Source organism: Eptesicus fuscus, chromosome 17, assembly GCF_027574615.1.
Source record: "Eptesicus fuscus isolate TK198812 chromosome 17, DD_ASM_mEF_20220401, whole genome shotgun sequence".
NCBI lineage: Eukaryota > Metazoa > Chordata > Mammalia > Chiroptera > Vespertilionidae > Eptesicus > Eptesicus fuscus.
The window spans coordinates 55804939-55822735 of NC_072489.1; the positions used below are offsets into that span (position 1 = coordinate 55804939).

The 17797-nt window shown below is 39.9% G+C and overlaps 2 protein-coding genes across 4 annotated transcripts in view; one reads left to right on the top strand and one right to left on the bottom strand.

Moving 5' to 3' along the window:
* Positions 1–4073, top strand: part of INPP5F (inositol polyphosphate-5-phosphatase F) — a 60476-nt gene extending 56403 nt beyond the window's left edge. The window contains exons 19-20 of the mRNA XM_054729066.1: positions 255–342; positions 1894–4073. Of these exons, the coding sequence (XP_054585041.1) occupies positions 255–342; positions 1894–3046 (1241 nt within the window). The 3' untranslated portion in view covers positions 3047–4073. The remainder of the gene's footprint in view (positions 1–254; positions 343–1893) is intronic.
* Positions 4074–4405: 332 nt separating this feature from the next.
* The window catches only part of MCMBP (minichromosome maintenance complex binding protein), a 31899-nt gene continuing 18507 nt past the window's right edge, over positions 4406–17797 (bottom strand). The window contains exons 8-16 of one of the 3 annotated variants that reach the window (XM_054729068.1): positions 16287–16387; positions 15634–15806; positions 14996–15119; positions 13373–13490; positions 12110–12275; positions 10846–10979; positions 9826–9990; positions 6270–6358; positions 4406–5934 (exon numbers count right to left, since the gene is read on the bottom strand). In XM_054729068.1, the coding sequence (XP_054585043.1) occupies positions 5808–5934; positions 6270–6358; positions 9826–9990; positions 10846–10979; positions 12110–12275; positions 13373–13490; positions 14996–15119; positions 15634–15806; positions 16287–16387 (1197 nt within the window). In that variant the 3' untranslated portion in view covers positions 4406–5807. Of the gene's footprint in view, positions 5935–6269; positions 6359–9825; positions 9991–10845; positions 10980–12109; positions 12276–13372; positions 13491–14995; positions 15120–15627; positions 15807–16286; positions 16388–17797 lie in introns of all 3 variants that reach the window. The other 2 variants (XM_054729069.1, XM_054729067.1) reach the window with 2 other exon arrangements.

The following is a 17797-nucleotide window of genomic DNA, read 5'->3' on the forward strand; positions in this document are numbered from 1 at the left end:
TGATGGAACTTTTTTTTTTTTTAAATAAATGGGAGATGGCGACGGAACCACGAGTAACCATGAAACGCTGAACGTCGAGTCTCACGTAACCTGAGGACTGTCTGTAATGAATAAGTAGCATTTTTCTGTAAATTGAAGCAAATAAGTTTGTATTTAACTGAAAGACCACAAATTTCATTTAAGGTTGAGTTAGAGCTGCTAATTTCTTAGTGTGTTTCTGGAGAAAGTGGCAAGCAGGTATATTTGGGTTTCAGATACCCTTCAGTGCATTGCAGAGATGCTGCAGATCACCAAGCAAGCCATGGGATTAGATGTACCTATAATCGAGAAAAAACTCGAGAGGTGAGTATACTATTTTGATTTTTCCCTCAAGAATAAAGACATTATTGAGTCTTGTGGGGGGGAATCACATTATGGTAATGAATTGGTATTTAGAGAGAAGTATCAAATTTCTGTGGATTAAAGGTAAAACTTTTTGTTAAAATTATGGCCACAAGTAATATACTTTTAAAATATACTTAAGAGGAACACTTCAATTTAAATAACTTTGTAGAGAAACTAGCCACTATGCTTTAAACACGAAATTTTTAATTTGGGAAAGAATGCCTATAAACAAATTATTTTACATTTAAATTTGTGAGCTTTCCATCTAATGAGCATGTCCATGGTCTACATTCCACTAGAGAAGAGAGCCATTTGGTCATCTAGAAAAAAGTTGTTCAGTCTTTTGTTAGTAGAGAAAATGGTTTCCGTTGTCTTTGAAGTTATAATTTTTACAAAATAGTTGCATGACTACCAAGTCAAACATTCAAGACACGTGTGGCAAATAGCATAATTTTCTCATTTGTACTGGTCATGAGGGATGCCGAAGGAGAAACCACTAAGTTTAGTTATGTTAAATGCCCCGAATCTTTTCAGATAACCCACAGGAACATAAGGAAACAAAATTCTCCACACACCCCTCCCCCCCCCACCTCTTCCTGAATTCAGCCTCGTGGGAATGTGTGTAGACAGCTCTAGTTACGATGCAGTCGATTCCCACTCATAACAGTGCTGATTTTGCCATCATTTAGGTTTGGATGTGAAGCCTCTGAAAGGGGATTAGTCTGCGTTTTGGGTGTGGGTTTTTGAGAAAAATTTATTCTCAGGATGCACAGAAACATGGGCTAAGGCAACCGTTGGGAGACTTCCCTCCCTCCCTCCGTTCCTGCTCTCTGCATGCCTAGGAGAACACAGCTGAAGGAGACATGCAGGAGCAAGCAGTGACACTCCAAAGACAAACGGTTTGTTTGGTCCAAAAGAACTCAACACTATAAATCCAATTACCAGAAAGCATGTCAGTCACCACGCAGAGCTAAAATGCTGCAGATGCAGTGTTTCCACAGGGTGGCTTTGTTGCCCCTGGTGGCCAGCGTGAGGAAGGTGAGGACAGAGCACCATGGGGCCTGGGGTTGAAGCCACACAGCCGGACCCCGTTTCCACTCAGTGCCTGAAACAACTTGCCAGTGTCATGAAGGGCCTCTGCTGCTCTCCTTACAACACTACCCACTGGCTGTTTCAGAGACTTGGCAGAAAAAATAGACCTCATCAATGATCTTAGTGATTACAAGCTGAAATGACAATATTTTTAATATATTGGGTATAAGTAAAATACTATTAAAATTCATTTCACATTTTTAACATGGCTGTTTTCAATGACATCTACAGCTTGTATATTTTCTATTGGACATCCTGTTTTAGTGTCAACTCCAAGGGGTTATCTTAGTTTATCAATTAGCAATGCACTGTTTTTAAGAAATGGGGTCCAATTTAAATAGAATTTTTACTTACTTTAGTAATTGGAAATGGTATGTTGAATTACATGGGAAATTAACTTTTCTCTCTTCTTTGTAGGAAGAGCAGTAAGCCTCATGAAGACATAATTGGCATCAGATCTCAAAACCAAGGCTCTCTGGCCCAGGGAAAAAAATTTTTAATGAGCAAATTTTCATCTCTAAATCAAAAAGTGAAACAGACCAGATCCAATGTAAATATTGGCAATTTACGAAGGCTAGGAAACTTTGCAAAACCTGAAATGAAAGTTAATTTTCTAAAACCAAACTTAAAAGTAAATCTTTGGAAATCAGATAGCAGTCTTGAAACCATGGAGAACACAGGTGTGATGGATAATACAGTCCAGGCAGAGTCTGATGGGGAAATGTCTTCAGACAATGACTCCTACCACTCTGATGAATTCCTTACAAATGCCAAGTCTGACGAGGACAGGCAGCTAACTCGTTCTTTGGAGAACGTGGGGCCAATAGACTATGTTCTTCCTAGTTGTGGCATTATTGCTTCAGCACCTCGGTTAGGCAGATCCCAGTCTATTAGCAGCACTGATGTTAGCATTCATGCTCCTACAGATATTACTATTGCTGCTCATGGAAGTGAGTTTGGAAAAGGCTGTGAGTCTCCTTTAAAAAAAAGTCCTTCTGCTGATAATATACACATATTGGCTGGCTTTGCCAAGCCTATGGATATTTACTGCCACCGATTTGTACAAGATGCACAAAACAAAATGACCCAACTGTCGGAAACCAGACTTCTTTCTCAGCAGGCTAGTGAGGAAGGAAATCAAACCACCAATCAAGTTTCCAATGAAGAAACCCAATCTGAATCAACGGAACACATACCTTCTCGACCATCTCAGTTAGACGTGTGCTTTTCTGCAGCAGGCCAACAGTTTTTGTCTGTCGAACCAGTGCATTCGGTTGTATCTCAAAAGACCCCCGGCTCTGGATCCAGCATGCTTGAACTGGAGACAGGGCTTCACGTAACTCCTTCTCCTTCAGAGAGCAGCAGCAGAGCGGTCTCTCCCTTCGCAAAGATCCGGAGCTCCGTGGTCCAGGTCGCTAGTATCACCCAAGCCGGGCTAACCCAGGGGCTAAGCTTCGCAGTGGCCAAGGTTCAGAAGAGCCCTGCAGAGCCTGACGTGGCTAACGAGGTCCAGCAGAGCGAACTGAGAAGCATGTTCACACAGTGCCAGACACGGATAATTCAGATTTAGCTTCAGCCACAATCCTGTGGCTTTCACTTCACCAAAAAGAAGAGGGTTTCACATATGAGGCTATTTCAACCTGCACTGACTCTGAATTCAGGGATCATAAATTCCGTTTACTGGGAAAGTTTTTAAAAGAATATGAACTTGAGCAGATTTCCAAATTTGAGAGTCAGGACAACAGAGGTGCATCATCCTAGAATGTGTAGACCTGAGTAGTAAACACTACAGAGCTGTTTGTCTCTTTGAATGTAATTCAGGGATAGATTACTTTGGGGTATAATAACCTGAACCTTTTTTGTGTGTGTGAAGTAAACACATAAAGGACGGTCATGGATACATTGAGGGGGTTAGCATTTTTTAAAATTTAATTTTTCTCAGTACATTTCTGTGTATTATCTCTGCAAGGTAAATACATTTACTTTTTAGTGACTTTAAAAGTGTTACTAATATGGAGAAGCATTTTACTATAAAAAACTTGGTTTTGTTTTGATGGCTTAACCATTCCCTATGAAGAACTGAGGGTTACTGGCATAGTTAAGAAATGTATGCCCTTTTGATCTTAATTTTCCTGCCACTCTGTACACCCCATAGTCTAGGAGCATTAAGATGTCAGTAATAAAACCTGAGACATCAGATCTGAATACCAGCACCTATTAATTTTGGCATTTTCAGGTAAGTTGGTAATTGAAAAAGTGTCATTTTAGTTTTTTGTAGGGAGCATTCCTTAACATCTTGTGTAGACTATTGAAACCGAAGCACAATTGTGCTAAAATTGGTTTTATGACCATAACCCTGGCCACATGGGAACTCTTCTATAAGCCCATACATTAAGAAAGTTATTCCAAACAAAATCTGGTTTGTCTGGTATCTTTAGAGCCTTACTCTGTTGACGTGATTCTCGGCTAAACATTGTCTGTTGTAACTTTGCTAAGTATTTCCACTTTTGTTATTTATTAGTGGTGTATTTTTGTGTGTGTGTGAAGTGTCAAATCGTGTGACTATTTAAAAAATAAAATACCATTATAATTTAAAATGACAATGTATGAGAACTCCTTGAATAACATTTTATGGGTAAGTTTCCTGGTGATTCCAATAGGGTTAAAATCACGTTCGATTGACAACTTCAATGTCCACGTGTATAGCAAGGGAGGGAAGGGTTTCTGAAACCCAGGGTTCTCTTTCCTACCTGCTCAGTAGGACTGGAGTCGGAGGACACAGCATCTCCTCCACGCAGGGCACAGGGAAGAGCTGCCGTTCTCTGAAAGAGGGTTTTCCTTTCAAGGGAACTTCTCTGCAAGACCAAGCCACTTAGGACTTGTCTTTGATAAACTACAATTCACACTGGCACAAGAAACACACGGTAACTAATCTACTCTTGAATTTTATTACCATAAACCCAGGTGAGGTTTCATTTCTAAAAGTTTAAGGATGGTCTAGTCTACCAGTTATAAAAATGAAAACCATTTAGAATACTAAATATAAACTGGTAATTTACATTAGTTTATAAAAAATAGATGTGAGTTTAGGAAAAGTTAAAACAACTAATTTTCATTTCAGTTTGCTAGGCATAATAAATTCCTTGATTTTTAAGGCTGACCCTGTTTCCTTGGCTAACAATGTCAATTTAGACCTGGGGGTGGAATTTAAGGAATCATTTAACTGAACCATTAATGTTTCCAACTAGGTAAATCACTGGCTAAAAGTAATTATATATAACCACAGCTTAAGTGATGTTCTAACCTCTCCAAACATTCTGGGAGCCACAATTACACTATGAACAATTATGTTAGAACTGTAACTGGTCTGGGGAAAGCCTACTTAGTTTTATCACGGTGTTCTGGACTAGCAGATAATGTCAATCTAATAAAGTTCAAAAAGAATTAACCTTTTTCCCAAAGACCTTTCTTAAAAAATAACTATTTTACTCTCCTCACATTTGGGCTAAACAACTTAGTAGGGTAGAATTTCCTTAAGTGAGTGCCATAAACAGTGGTTCCCAAATGTACTGGGGTGAAATGAGAAAAATAAGGACAATGGAGTATTTTTTCAAAAAGCTACATTTATTCCATTTAAAGGACTATCTTGTTCTAAGACTGTCCTCATGAAAAAAAAAAAGTAATAATACAGTGATTTGATCTTTCAGATAACTTTGCATCCTTGTCCATCCCAAAATGTTGGGAAATATTACTGGTCCATGAACTCTAAAAGTATGGGAACCACTGCCACATCAAAGACTATTTTTTGCAGATTAACAACTGTTCAATAGAAAAAAAAAGCTTCTGTGGTCAAATGTTAGGGAAATCATGTGAAATTCTGCAGTATCATTTCCCAAACATCTGACCACTAAACACATTCAGATCCACTGTTAATTGAAAAGATGTAAAAAATCTTAAGTGAACAATTCCTGAATGGAACTGCAACGATTTTCATATGAACAGAGTTTGGCCTATAACTTAGCTTCAGCTAAGGAAATGGTATAAGCAGCAACATTATCTTATCAATATTAAACTTTTAATATCAAATACATTTTTTTACATTGTTACTAATTTATATAATTATAAAACAAACTCCAAAAGCTCCATAAAATCAGTAAGGTAAAAGCCCTTACTGAATATTATATAAACTTCAGATGTTACCAGGCTTGATTTCAGGAAAAGTCCTTGGTTTTTAATACAAAGTATCTACAAAACAATGGTATAAATGATACTTGCATTTTGCAATAGTGTGGCTGTAATTTGCCCATTACTCTTCAATACGAATCAGATGTTTAAAGTTCATTTCCATTCACACACTTCTGCTGCTGAAGCCTAGTTCTTCTCAAAGACTCGAGCTGCTTTGCTCTTAGCCATCGTTCTCTTGACAGTGTTGTCTGACCAGCACTGAGAGACAGAAACCTGGTTTGAGATAAGAAACAAATTGAAGTCTAGAGCTAGGAATAGGAGACAAGATCTGTGGTAGGGCCACAAAGAAGTCAAGAACCAAGTCAGACTTCTACAAAGGAATCCTTTAAGTCACATTTGGGGGATGACTCACTTTGAGAAGCATGCCTGGTTCCACTGAAGTGATCACTGGCCAAATGCAATTTCACTTCAATGAGCCACTTCACAAGGGTTTTTTTAAAAGGAAAAAGTTCATTTCTGTTTTTAAAAGTCGACCTCAGTTATTACTAAATAAATTAGGGGCTTTATTCATAGCGTATGTTAAGCAATTATGGACAAGTACTACTCACCGAGCGACAATGAGCAGCTGGTGGAGATCGTCAGCCGTGATGCTCTGAGGATCATTCTTGCGCATTTCCACGAAGTCATCTTCAACTGCCTTTATCAAAAGAGGAAATGACATTTGCATTTAATTGGGAAAAGGAAACTAACATGGTCCCTTGACTGGTGTAAAAATGAAGTCAGCCCTGCTTTTTAGACAAATGAGATAACATGGATGAAAGGACTGAGAACCAAACTTAGAATGTCCCTGATGCAAGTATTCCAAATAAGATCAGGCAAACACAGGGAAGATGATGTCAGTAAAAATGGCAGAGCAAGGACCTCAGAAAATTCTCTCCATTAAACGGAATAAGAACTCCAGTAGAAATGATCAAAATCTGCTTCATCAAAATTCTGGAAATTAGCCAGAGGCTTGCAGCAGCCTGAGGAGCATTACTTAAGAAAGGCAGTAAGAACACTGAGCTGGGGCATCTTACCCTGTGTTCCCCATCCTCACCCGCCTCCCAGGCAGCCCTGGGGATGTCCTGCCTGGTGACCACTGCAGAGGGCAGTGGGCTGGAAGCCTGCCAAAGTGCCCCTCGGAAAGAAGGGTCCTCATGTGACTGGTGGTTCCCGGAAGAACCCATTTGTAAGGTTGTCTTTAACCTGACGTGGGGCTTGCCCAGTGTGAACAGCCTCTTCTCCCAGGGCATTTTTAAAAAAGTCACAAGTAATTATTGACCATCTTGGCTGCTGCAGACACTGGCTAACCAAATTCCTTAAAAGGAAAAACAGGGAATGAGATGTCCACATGTGTGTGTGTGTGTGTGTGAGCTATATAAATCAATTCCTACGAATTTAGGAGGTCACATGCTTGCACCGGTCTGTGTGCATGCTCAGATCTGAGCAGGCCCTAAGCTCTCACCTGGGAATAACTTTCAAGCAGAAAGTGAAGGAAGGAGAGATAGGGCAGTTGTAATCTGCATGGCTGAGTGTTGAAGGCTTGCCCCAGCATGGATACAGGACTTAGATTGGGAGACATATTGCTAACAGGCATCTAAGGAAATTAAATTTCTATCCAATCACTGAGTGACCACTAAGCTAAGAGAGCAGACTTCAGTGCCCACATATAACCAAGAACACAAACTATAGAATTCAGAAAGTCATTATATAACAACAAGCCCTAGAGAGGGGGGGGAAATCTGTCAGCAGAGTTGCCACATTATATTATTTAAAACTAGAGGCCCAGTGCACCAATTCATGCATGGGTGGGGTCCGGCCGGCACGGCTGGGGGGGGACGGGGACAGGGAGGGGCCACAGGAGGTTGGCTGGCCAGTCCCGCCCCCATTGGGCCGGCAGGCCACAGTGGATGTCATAGTGACCAGTTGTTCCGGTCACTTGGCTTTTATATATATAGATATCTGGTTTTCAACACAAAAATTAGGAGACATACAAGAAACAAGAATGTACAACTCCATTCATTGGACAAAAAGAAAACAGAAATTGTCCTTGAAGAAACTCAAATATTGGACTTACTAGACAAAAAGTTGAAACCAGCCATTTTATATATATTCAAAGAACTACAGAAAACCACATATAAATAAGAGAAAACATGAGAATGATGTCTTGCTAAATAGAAAATATCGATAGAAATTACTTTGAAAAACAGAGAGCTCAGCCCTAGCCTCTTTGGCTCAGTGGATAGAGCATTGACCACCTGCAGACTGAAGGGTCCCAGGTTCAATTCCGGTCAAGGGCATGTACCTCAGTTGCAGGCTCTTCCCCTGCCTGGGCCCTGGTCAGGGCGCATGCAGGAGGCAACTAATTGATGTGTTTCTCTCACATCAATTATTTCTCTGTCTTTCTCTCTCACTAAAAATCAATGGAAAAATAGCCTCAGGTGAGGATTAAAAAACAGAGCCCAGCCAGTGTTGCTCAGTGGTTAAGCACTGACCTACGAATCAGGACATGGTTCGATTCCTGGTCAGGTTACATGCCTGGACTGCGGGCACAATCTCTAGTGTGGGGGCATGCAGGAGGCAGCCAATCAATGATTCTCTCTCATCGATGTTTCTGTTTTTCCCTTTTCCTTCCTCTCTGCAATCAATAAAAAAATATTTTTTAAAAAAGCAAATAGAAATTCTGGAAGTTGAAAAACATAACAAATTAAAAATTAACTAGAAACTCAACAGCAAATTTGAGCAGGTAGAAAAAGACTCAGCAAACTTGCAGTTAGGACAACTGAGATTATGCAGTCTGTGGAATGGCAAGCAAAAAGAATGAGGAACTATGAACAGAGCCTGAGACTTGTGGGGCACTGTTAAGGGCGCCAACATTCATACAGGGGAGTACCAGAGGGAAGGAAAGGAAAGGGGGAAGAATTTAAAGAAGCAATGGTCTCATAATTTACCAAATTTCCCGAAAACTTTCCCAAAATGTGCATTAATCTGCACATCCAAGATGCTCACCTCCAAGAGGGGAAACTCAGAGTCCCACCTAGACACATCACAATTGAAATGTCAAAAGTCAGAGAGAAACTTGAAAGAACAAGAGGAAAATGACTCGTGTACAAAGGATCCTCTCATCAGAAATGATGAAGGCCACAAGTTGGAGGACATATTGCTTTTTAAATAACCCAAAAGGGTTGAGAGAAAGTCTACAAATCAAGAATTCTATATCCAGCAAAAACCAGTCTTCAAAAATGAAGGAGAAATAAAGACATTTCCAGATAAGCAAAAAACGTAGAGAGAATTTGTCATAAGCTGATCTGCCCTATAAGAAATATTAAAGAGTTCTTCAAGCTGAAAAAAAACAACACTGAAAAGTAACTCGAATGCACATAAAGATCAATGGCCAAGGGAACTATACAAGTGAATATACAAAGCAGTGTAACTGACTTTCCCCCTGATTTAAAGACAACTGTGTAGACCAATAATTGTGAATGTCGACGGGCATACAGTGTATAAAGATGTAATCTGTATGATAATAAAGCACAAAGGGAGAAAATGAAATTGTAAAGAAGCAAAGTTTTTGGGTACTACTGTGAGTAAATTGGCATTAATCTCCAAATGATGGTTATAGTTAAGAGTTAAGATGTTGCCGAAACCGGTTTGGCTCAGTGGATAGAGCGTCGATCTGCGGACTGAAAGGTCCCGGGTTCGATTCCGGTCAAGGGCATGTACCTTGGTTGCGGGCACATCCCCAGTAGGGGGCGTGCAGGAGGCAGCTGATCGATGTTTCTCTATCATCAATGTTTCTAACTGTCTATCCCTCTCTCTTCCTCTCTGTAAAAAATCAATAAACTATATTTTAAAAAAAAGAAAAAAAGAGTTAAGATGTTAACTGTAGCTCCCAGGGCAACTGCTAAGAAAAAAAAATTTATAAAAGACATGGAAATTAAAATTGTATACTAGAAATATCTATTTCAAACAAAAGACAGTAACAGAGGATTAGACAAACAAAAAAAAGACATAAGACATAGAAAACAAGTGGCAAAATTACCTTATCAGTAAATACAATGAATGTAAATTGATTCAGTACTCTAATTCAACACAGGAAAATCCTTTATTTTATCCCAAACATACCTTGGTTATTTCGTCAGAGATGCTATAATCCAGGAACCTCAAAAGGGTCAGATAAATGCGGAATTTGTTTAGCACAGAAGGCAGCACGGCTGAGAGAAGGCTGTTCATGTACTCCTCCATGTTCGGTGGAATCAGCTGTGGCTGTAAGTGGATCTGGCAATCTGCCTAAAGAGAAATAGTGCACAGTATTTTCCAAGTTCTTAAATTAATCTAAAATTTCAGAATGGATTCATCATCTCTACTAGCCCCTTAGAGAATTAAAAATACTATTTATTATTGGGGGGGTGGTCACTTTTTAACATTAATTTATATACCAACAATAATTACAAAAGTTGGCCTTTTCTTGGTTACTTATGTTTCCTCACCAGTATCAGCAAACACCTAAGCCAGCCAGCCTCTGAGAAGCAGCTAATTAAAATGTTTCAGATGTTTTCTTAACCATAGAATATGTATTCCATATCTTAATCACACTTTCCCACGGAAAACTTACCAAGGGCCATTTCATCCTCATTCACAGGTAGTTTTCTCATAAATCACAGTGAACGCTATAATACAGAGAAACTTGATGCCCTTTGAATAGCCTATTTCCCATTACTAAGAGCTCCGTCAGTCACACTGATGGTTTACCAGAGCATTTCACCATCCAGCAAAAAAATAATTATCAGATGGATTAGGAACACTTTAAAAGGAACTCTAAAATAATTTCTCACATAGGACTGGCAGAAATCAATGGGAGACAGGAAGAACAAAGGTGTGGATATGAATCAGGCAAGTTATTGACAGCTTCTACTTTCTATACCAACAGCTTTTTTCGCTTGTCTTGTGATTTGCTGATAACTGATTCTTCGTAGATCTAAGGTTTTCATCCCAAGGCAGAAACAAAATAATTCCCTTATTAGTAATCAGCAGCTACAATTTTGAAACAAGTTTAACTTAGTAATACGCAGTAACCAAGAGACAAAAAATATATAAATATATTTCCAACATAACCTCCCTCCCTTTAAAAATGACTCATCGTACGGGTAGAAGTGATCTCCCCTCCGAAGTAATCAAAACATTAATATTGCAAGGGAATTCCATCTGGTGGTAACTGAAATCATAATCCACCTTCTGCCAAGTTATTAGGTTGCTCAGGGCCGTAACATTATGAACACCTAGAAAAGCAGGAAAATAATTTTTCAGTCATCTGATTTTAATCACCTAAACAAATTAGTTTTACTGACACTGACTATAAGACATGATGTTTCTTCTACTGCTTTAAAACAGTATATAAGGCACCGTCCAATTTACTAAGCTAAGTGTTCATTAGGTAATACTTCCCACATGGTATCTGATACCTAACATCTGGTATGCAATTAGGCAAAAAATAGGTTCCCAATTAAGTATGATTACTTTCTAGGTGGTGTGTTCAAGAGGGCTAAAATTATATGGTAGGACTGAAATTATATTTATCTATAGAGATACAGTTACGGAATTTTATTGATTTGCTACCATCTACTTTTGCCGTATGTGTACCTAGTCAACATTGTTTCTAATTCTACCTTTTCCTCTTGAACTTATCACCAGCATCATGTCATTTTAAGCACAGGTAAAGCTATCTGCTTCCTTATCATTTTATTTTTATTTTAAAAAAGACATTTCTTTTTTTATGTTATTTATTTTTAGTGAGAGAGGAAGGGAGAGGGGTAAATAGAAACATCGATGAGAGAGGAACATCATCAATTGGCTGCCTCCTGCATGCCACTATTGGAGACTGAACCCACAACCTGAGCATGTGCCCTGACAGGGGATCAATCCAGTGACCTCTTGGTTCCTGGGTCGAAGCTCAAACACACCAGCCGGGTCCTTGTCATTTTATAATGCTCTCTAACTGGGCTTAGTGCAAACAATCTGATCTACTAAACTTTTTATTTTTTCAGAGATGCTTTAAAGTAAAAAATTTAAACTTCATATTGGGCAGTAAGTTTTATTACATCTTTTCTACACTTTTTTTTTTAAAGATAATATATGACTAGAGGCAAAACCTCTTTTTATCTTTAAAGCTATTCACTAATTGTTTTATCATTGTTAATTTGGTCTAAACTGTAAATTTTCATATAATTATAACAACACATAGTTGATGTACACAATTTATACTATATGCTTTAATTAAATTCATATGGCAAGCCTTTACTTTAAATATTTCCGAAATGTGAATTTGTTCAGTTATTCTTTTAAGAAGTCACTACCAGATCTGGCTTTGACAGGAGGTTACAAAATGGAAGGGAAACTCCCATGTACGTACCTGGGGTGTCAAGCTGGCCTTGCTCCAGGAGAGTTTCATCGATTACAAGGGAAGTGTTGCTGGGGAGCTGGAGGAGCCCACTGACCAAGCGATTGGCTGTATAGTCTTTGTGGGGAATGAATTTCAAATGGTTCATGTTCTCTATAGTCATCTGTAGACGAAAAGACTGCAAAGAGAAATTTTTTAATGAGCAAGGAACTAAGTTTCCTGTTTTAAGAGAATATATATTTGGAGTTAAACACTGTGTTTATATAGAAAGAACCTATCAGCTCCCAAGAGGAATCTTACGGTTTCTTGAGCCCTTTTAAGCAAACACAATAATCTATTTCCTGAATGAGAATTTCACTGACTCTGAGCTGCTTTATTCTCAATTGTCTTGCTCAATATTCTTGAAGATTCTTATTTTACCAGAGAACCAAAAACAAATATCCAGCAGCTTAAGTGCACAGGGCAACACAACGGAAATAAAATGCTTCTTTACTCATCAAGATGGGGAGATGCACTCCCTGAATCTAAATCATATCCCTTCACACCCTCCAGATTCTCAAACTGTTTCAAAAAAACCGAGAGCAGGGCACACTGAGCTGTGCCAGGTGCTGGGTCTCATTCCTCACTCTACCCGGCTGCACCCGCCTCCTCACCCATCTCTCAGAGCCCACCACTGCAACGCCCTCTGCACCCTGCTCTGCACTCCAATCTGCTCTTCTCTCCCCCTCGCCTGAACAGCAGGCCTGGGGGGAGAGAAGGGGGTTGCGGGAGAAGGGGGTTGAGGAAGAGATAAAGTATATTTTCAAAATGGAGAGGGTTTTGTGCTTTGGCTTTGGTGAAGTCAGAGAAAATGAGGGCGGGAGGCCGCATTAGACACCAGCAAACCACTGCTGAAGAGCAGCATCTTGTCGAAACAAAAGACGGCTGTGAGCCCAAAGATGGGGGGCCCGCTGCACACGAGCACGCTCCTCAGACTCAGCCTGCTGTGAAACAGGTATTAAAGAGGAGGCGTTCAGAGGCACACAAAGCATACCAAATTCCACAAGCACATTGGCCTCAGCTGCGCACAATTTTGAGAGTAACTGCAATTGGGCTCAGTTACATTTCTAGAAGTTGCTGCTAAGGCAACCAAAGTGAATGGTTAGGGGCGAGTACATTTTAAGTTATAGAGCCTGGCCGGCTTTGCTTCCTTGGCAAGACATCTATTAAACCTCACAGGTCAATAGTTGGGCTGACTGTGTGCCCAGGTCTGTAATGTGTTTATAATGATCTTACTGCTGGAACAAGATGTTGGATAATTCGATACAAGTGCTCTGTGAAGGTGCTATTCCGTGGGCAGCCACTCAGGTTAACTGTGAATTTCCCCAGTGGAAGAACGTCTCTTCTTGTATAGCTAGAAAAAAAAAAAAAAAGAAGTTATTAACAATAAGATACTCAGCTGATTTCCATCAAAAAGCAATCATGGGAAAATTAGCTTATAGTATCACTGAAGATAGATTACTCTGAAGTTATTTTATTTATCAGAGTAACAGCCATAAAAATAACAGCTAATACTTACATGAGTGCTGATTATGTGCCAGGGACTGTTCTGAGTGCTTAAATGCTTTCTCATTTAATCCCCAAACACTCTGAAGTAGGTACTATTACCTTTGTTTAACAGATGAGAAAGTTTAGGTAACATGACCAAGTGTACATAGCCAGGAAGTAGAAGAGCTAGGATTTGAACACAGCTGGTTGGTTCCAGAGTCTGTGCTTGCAACCATTACATATCACTGTGTCAAATTCTATTCGAGCAAAGACTTACAGCACAAAGATGTTTACTGCAGTGTAGTTCAGAATAGAGAAAAAATAGGAAAACCTAACATTTAGGGAAACAGTGCAACTGTCTACAATGAAATATTGTACAGCCATTAAAAAGTTCATCAAGAAATAAATAATGGCCCTGGCCGATTTTGCTCAAGTGGTTAAGAGCATCGTTGGCCCATAGATTGAAGGGTCAAGGGTTTGGTTCCCAGTCATGGGCACGTACCTGGGTTCAGGTTTGATCCCCGCCCAAGTTGGGGCGTGTGCAGGAGGCAACCGATAGATGTGTCTCTCTCATATCAATGTTTCTCTCCCTCCCTCCTTTCCTCTCTCCCTCCCCTCCAATCTCTCTAAAACAATCAATGAAAAAAAATTCTCAAAAAAAGAATTACGATGGAATAATGTTTAATAGATATTAAATGATAAAAGCAAGGTATAGATCTGTGTTTAGATTATAACTGAGTTCTATGCAGAAATGTAAACAAAAATAATGACAAGAGCACGTACCAAAATGTGTTAATAACTGAGATGATCTCTAAATGGTGAGATTATAGATTATTTCTATTTTCCTCTTTATGCTCTTGGAGCTGGTTGAAGGCACACATATCACTTTTGAAACCAGAAAACAAACGATAGCGACGTGAAAGCAGGGGGTGCTCACACCCAACCTAAGTTAGATGTGCACACACAGACCTCGCTGACTGTAGAGAGTTAAGAATGCAGAAAGGATAAGACAGCTCATTTTACTCATCAGGCAGGTCCTTGATCTGATACTAGAGGCTCAATGCATGAAATTCGTGCAAGGGGCTTGCCCCTCGCAGCCTCATCCAGATGGTTGTTCTGCTGTTCAGTCTAAGTAGCATATTAGCTCTTTATTATATCGGATTGGCCCTTGAATTTAAAGAGAACATCAAAATGCTCAAGGTGAAACTGAGAAGAGATGGAAAAAGGACTTGGTCATTAATTTGGTCTAACACTCATTACACTGACAAATAAAAACCACTTAATGATGAAATCCTCAGAAACCTTCCTGCTCTTTCCCCCTTTCAACAAAGCACCAACTCTCGCCATCCCCACCAGGAATATAGCACTTACACTGTAGAGATGAGATGTAATATAAGGTATTCAGCAGCCAAACTATCTCCCAAAAGGGCATGCGTGAGGAACCCAAGCAATTCTGCTCTGACTGGAGACAATTCGGACATGAAGCTTGAAACAACTGGAGAAGGAAAGGAGACCTGATTTAGAATGAACACACCAGTTCCTCTCGAGTGTTTCAGGTTAAAAAGACAACTGCGGAACAAAACCCACTACAAGTCAGTATACTTGTCAAGACTTTAATGAAGAGAATTAACCTAAAGCAGTGATGGCAAACCTATGACACGCATGTCAACACTGACACGCGTGACCATTTCTGATGACACGTGGCCGCTGAGGCGGCCGCATGCCGAGGATGAAACATTTGCTGCTCCTGAGGATGAAACATTTGCGAAATAATGTTTTTTTCCTCAAAGTGACACACTACCCGAGTTATGCTCAGTTTTTTGGCGAAGTTTGACATACCAAGCTCAAAAGGTTGCCCATCACTGACCTAAAGGATAATGGGGAAAAGAACCAGTGGCCATTCTGACGAACAGGACCTGACTCGGTTCCCCCACGAGCACACATCACAGGCAGCTCCCCACACACACCGGGACATCTCCGGGTCACGCGGCGTTGGCACTTACACTTACAGGTTTTGCTCTCCTCTTTGTTAAGGGAGGCCGGCAACAATGGGTTGATGTGTTGCAACTTCTGGGCTAAAACCACATGAATTCTTGGCACCAGCGAGGCAGGAGGACTGTGCACTCTCTGTTCTTCGGCTGTGTCTGTGCATTCCATCGGATCCAGGAGTGACGCAGCGTCCCTGCAGAGAGGGACAGCGCTTCAGCTCACAGATACGCCAGTTACAGAGATGTAACAATAACGTACATCTCTGGGAAAAAAATGAAAATTCAAGCCAAGAACAGTTCTACCTGTACATCTTAAAAAACAAACAAACAAATAAAAACGGAAAATGGCTCCTCCTTCGTTACCTCATGCATTTCAGGCTGGGTGGGTCATGTTATGATACAACGTACTCATTCCTTTCTCCAAGAAGAGTAATGTTTGTACTTAGTATGCTGTCACCTGACTCAATGGGATATAGTTTGTCTACTCACTAGGTCATTTCAAAACACAGACTTTCTTGCGCTACCAGCTGGAACATCAAATGTCATAGAAGGTCTCAGAAACCTGGGTCTTTTTCTCAAAAGCCATCAGGTATCTATTATTCAGTGTGTGGAAAATTCATTCTACTCTATCCTGTTAATTATTAGTCATAAAAATAAAAAATAAAAAGACTCACCTTTCATCATTGTTCAGTATACTCAGCACAGGATCCACAGAGAGGATGCCATATAACTCAAGAACATCATTTACTTTGAAACAATCCCCATCTTCATAGACCTAATAAGAGGCAACATGACATCGTGTTGTTAGGACTAAACACCAACAAAGCAAAAGATATTAGTCTTGAAATAAACCCTATCCTAACTTTAGAGAGAGTGGAACCACCACTTTTCTTCACAAATTGAGACCAAGAGAGTAAGTGCTTGCCTGAAGTCATTCTTCGAGTTAGCAAGTAAGTTAATTAAAATGGAGGAACCTCGACTCCCTGACCAACATGTTTTCAACATAGCACACTACAAAGGAGAGGCTTTCCCCAAAGGATGGGTATCGACTAAAACCAGAAACATGCATAATCTCAATATCTATTGCCCATATCAAAGAAGGGGACACAAAAAAACAGGGTTAAGAGGTTAACAAAAACTTAAATTGGCCATGAGGTCTTTCACTATAAAAAAAAACAACTTTCAAAGTTGTACCCCATGATGGTCTTTAATAACTGTCAAAGCCCCCTATTGGTGAAACCCAATATAAGTATGGCAGGAAAAATACTGCGACTCTGGTCCTCATGTTATAGAAGTGTCATTAAAGTTAAAACCACAACAAATAAAAATGGATTCTGATTGATCATTTCTAAAACTTATATCACTAGTTCACCTATCAGAATTTACAAAGGGGAATAAGCAAGATAAGGGAACTATTAAAAAAATTTCTTCTATTTTAAATGCAAATGAGAAATTGATTTTGGTAAGAGAAGAGTGGTAAAAATAGTATTAGAAAGTTGGAAATAATAGAGGAAGGGAATAGACATGACTTAAAATATTGTTCCACTTCTGTGACTGAAATATTCTTTTTTTAAAATATATCTTTATTGGTTTTAGAGAGAGGGGAAAGGAGAGAGATAAAAACATAGATGAGAAACATCAATCGGCTACCTCCTGCACGCCCCCTACTGGGAATTGAGCCTGCAACCTGGGCATGTGCCCTGACCAGGAATTGAAGTGGTAACCTCTTGGTTCATGGGTCAATACTCAACCACTGAGCTGCCCTGGCCAGACTGAAATATTCTTTAAGAATGCTGTGGCAGACAGAAAGATGGACCTCCTGAAGATGTCCACATCCTAGTCCCTGAAGTCTGTGAATATGTTATTTTTATAAGCAGAAGTGACTGGCATAAATGAAGGACCTGGAGATGGGGAAATTATCCTGGATTATCTGGGTGGACCCAATTTGATCACACTGTCCCTTTAAGTTGGAGAATCTTTCCTACCTACGGTCAGATATGACTATGAAAAAATGGTCAGCTCTAGCTGGTTTGGCTCAGTGGAGAGAGCGTTGGCCTGCAGACTGAAGCGTCCCGGGTTCAATTCTGGTAAAGGGCACATACCTTGGTTGCAGGGTCCTCCCCAGCCCGGGCTCTGGTCGGGGCTCATGCAGGAGGCACCAATTGATGTGTTTCTCTCACATCCA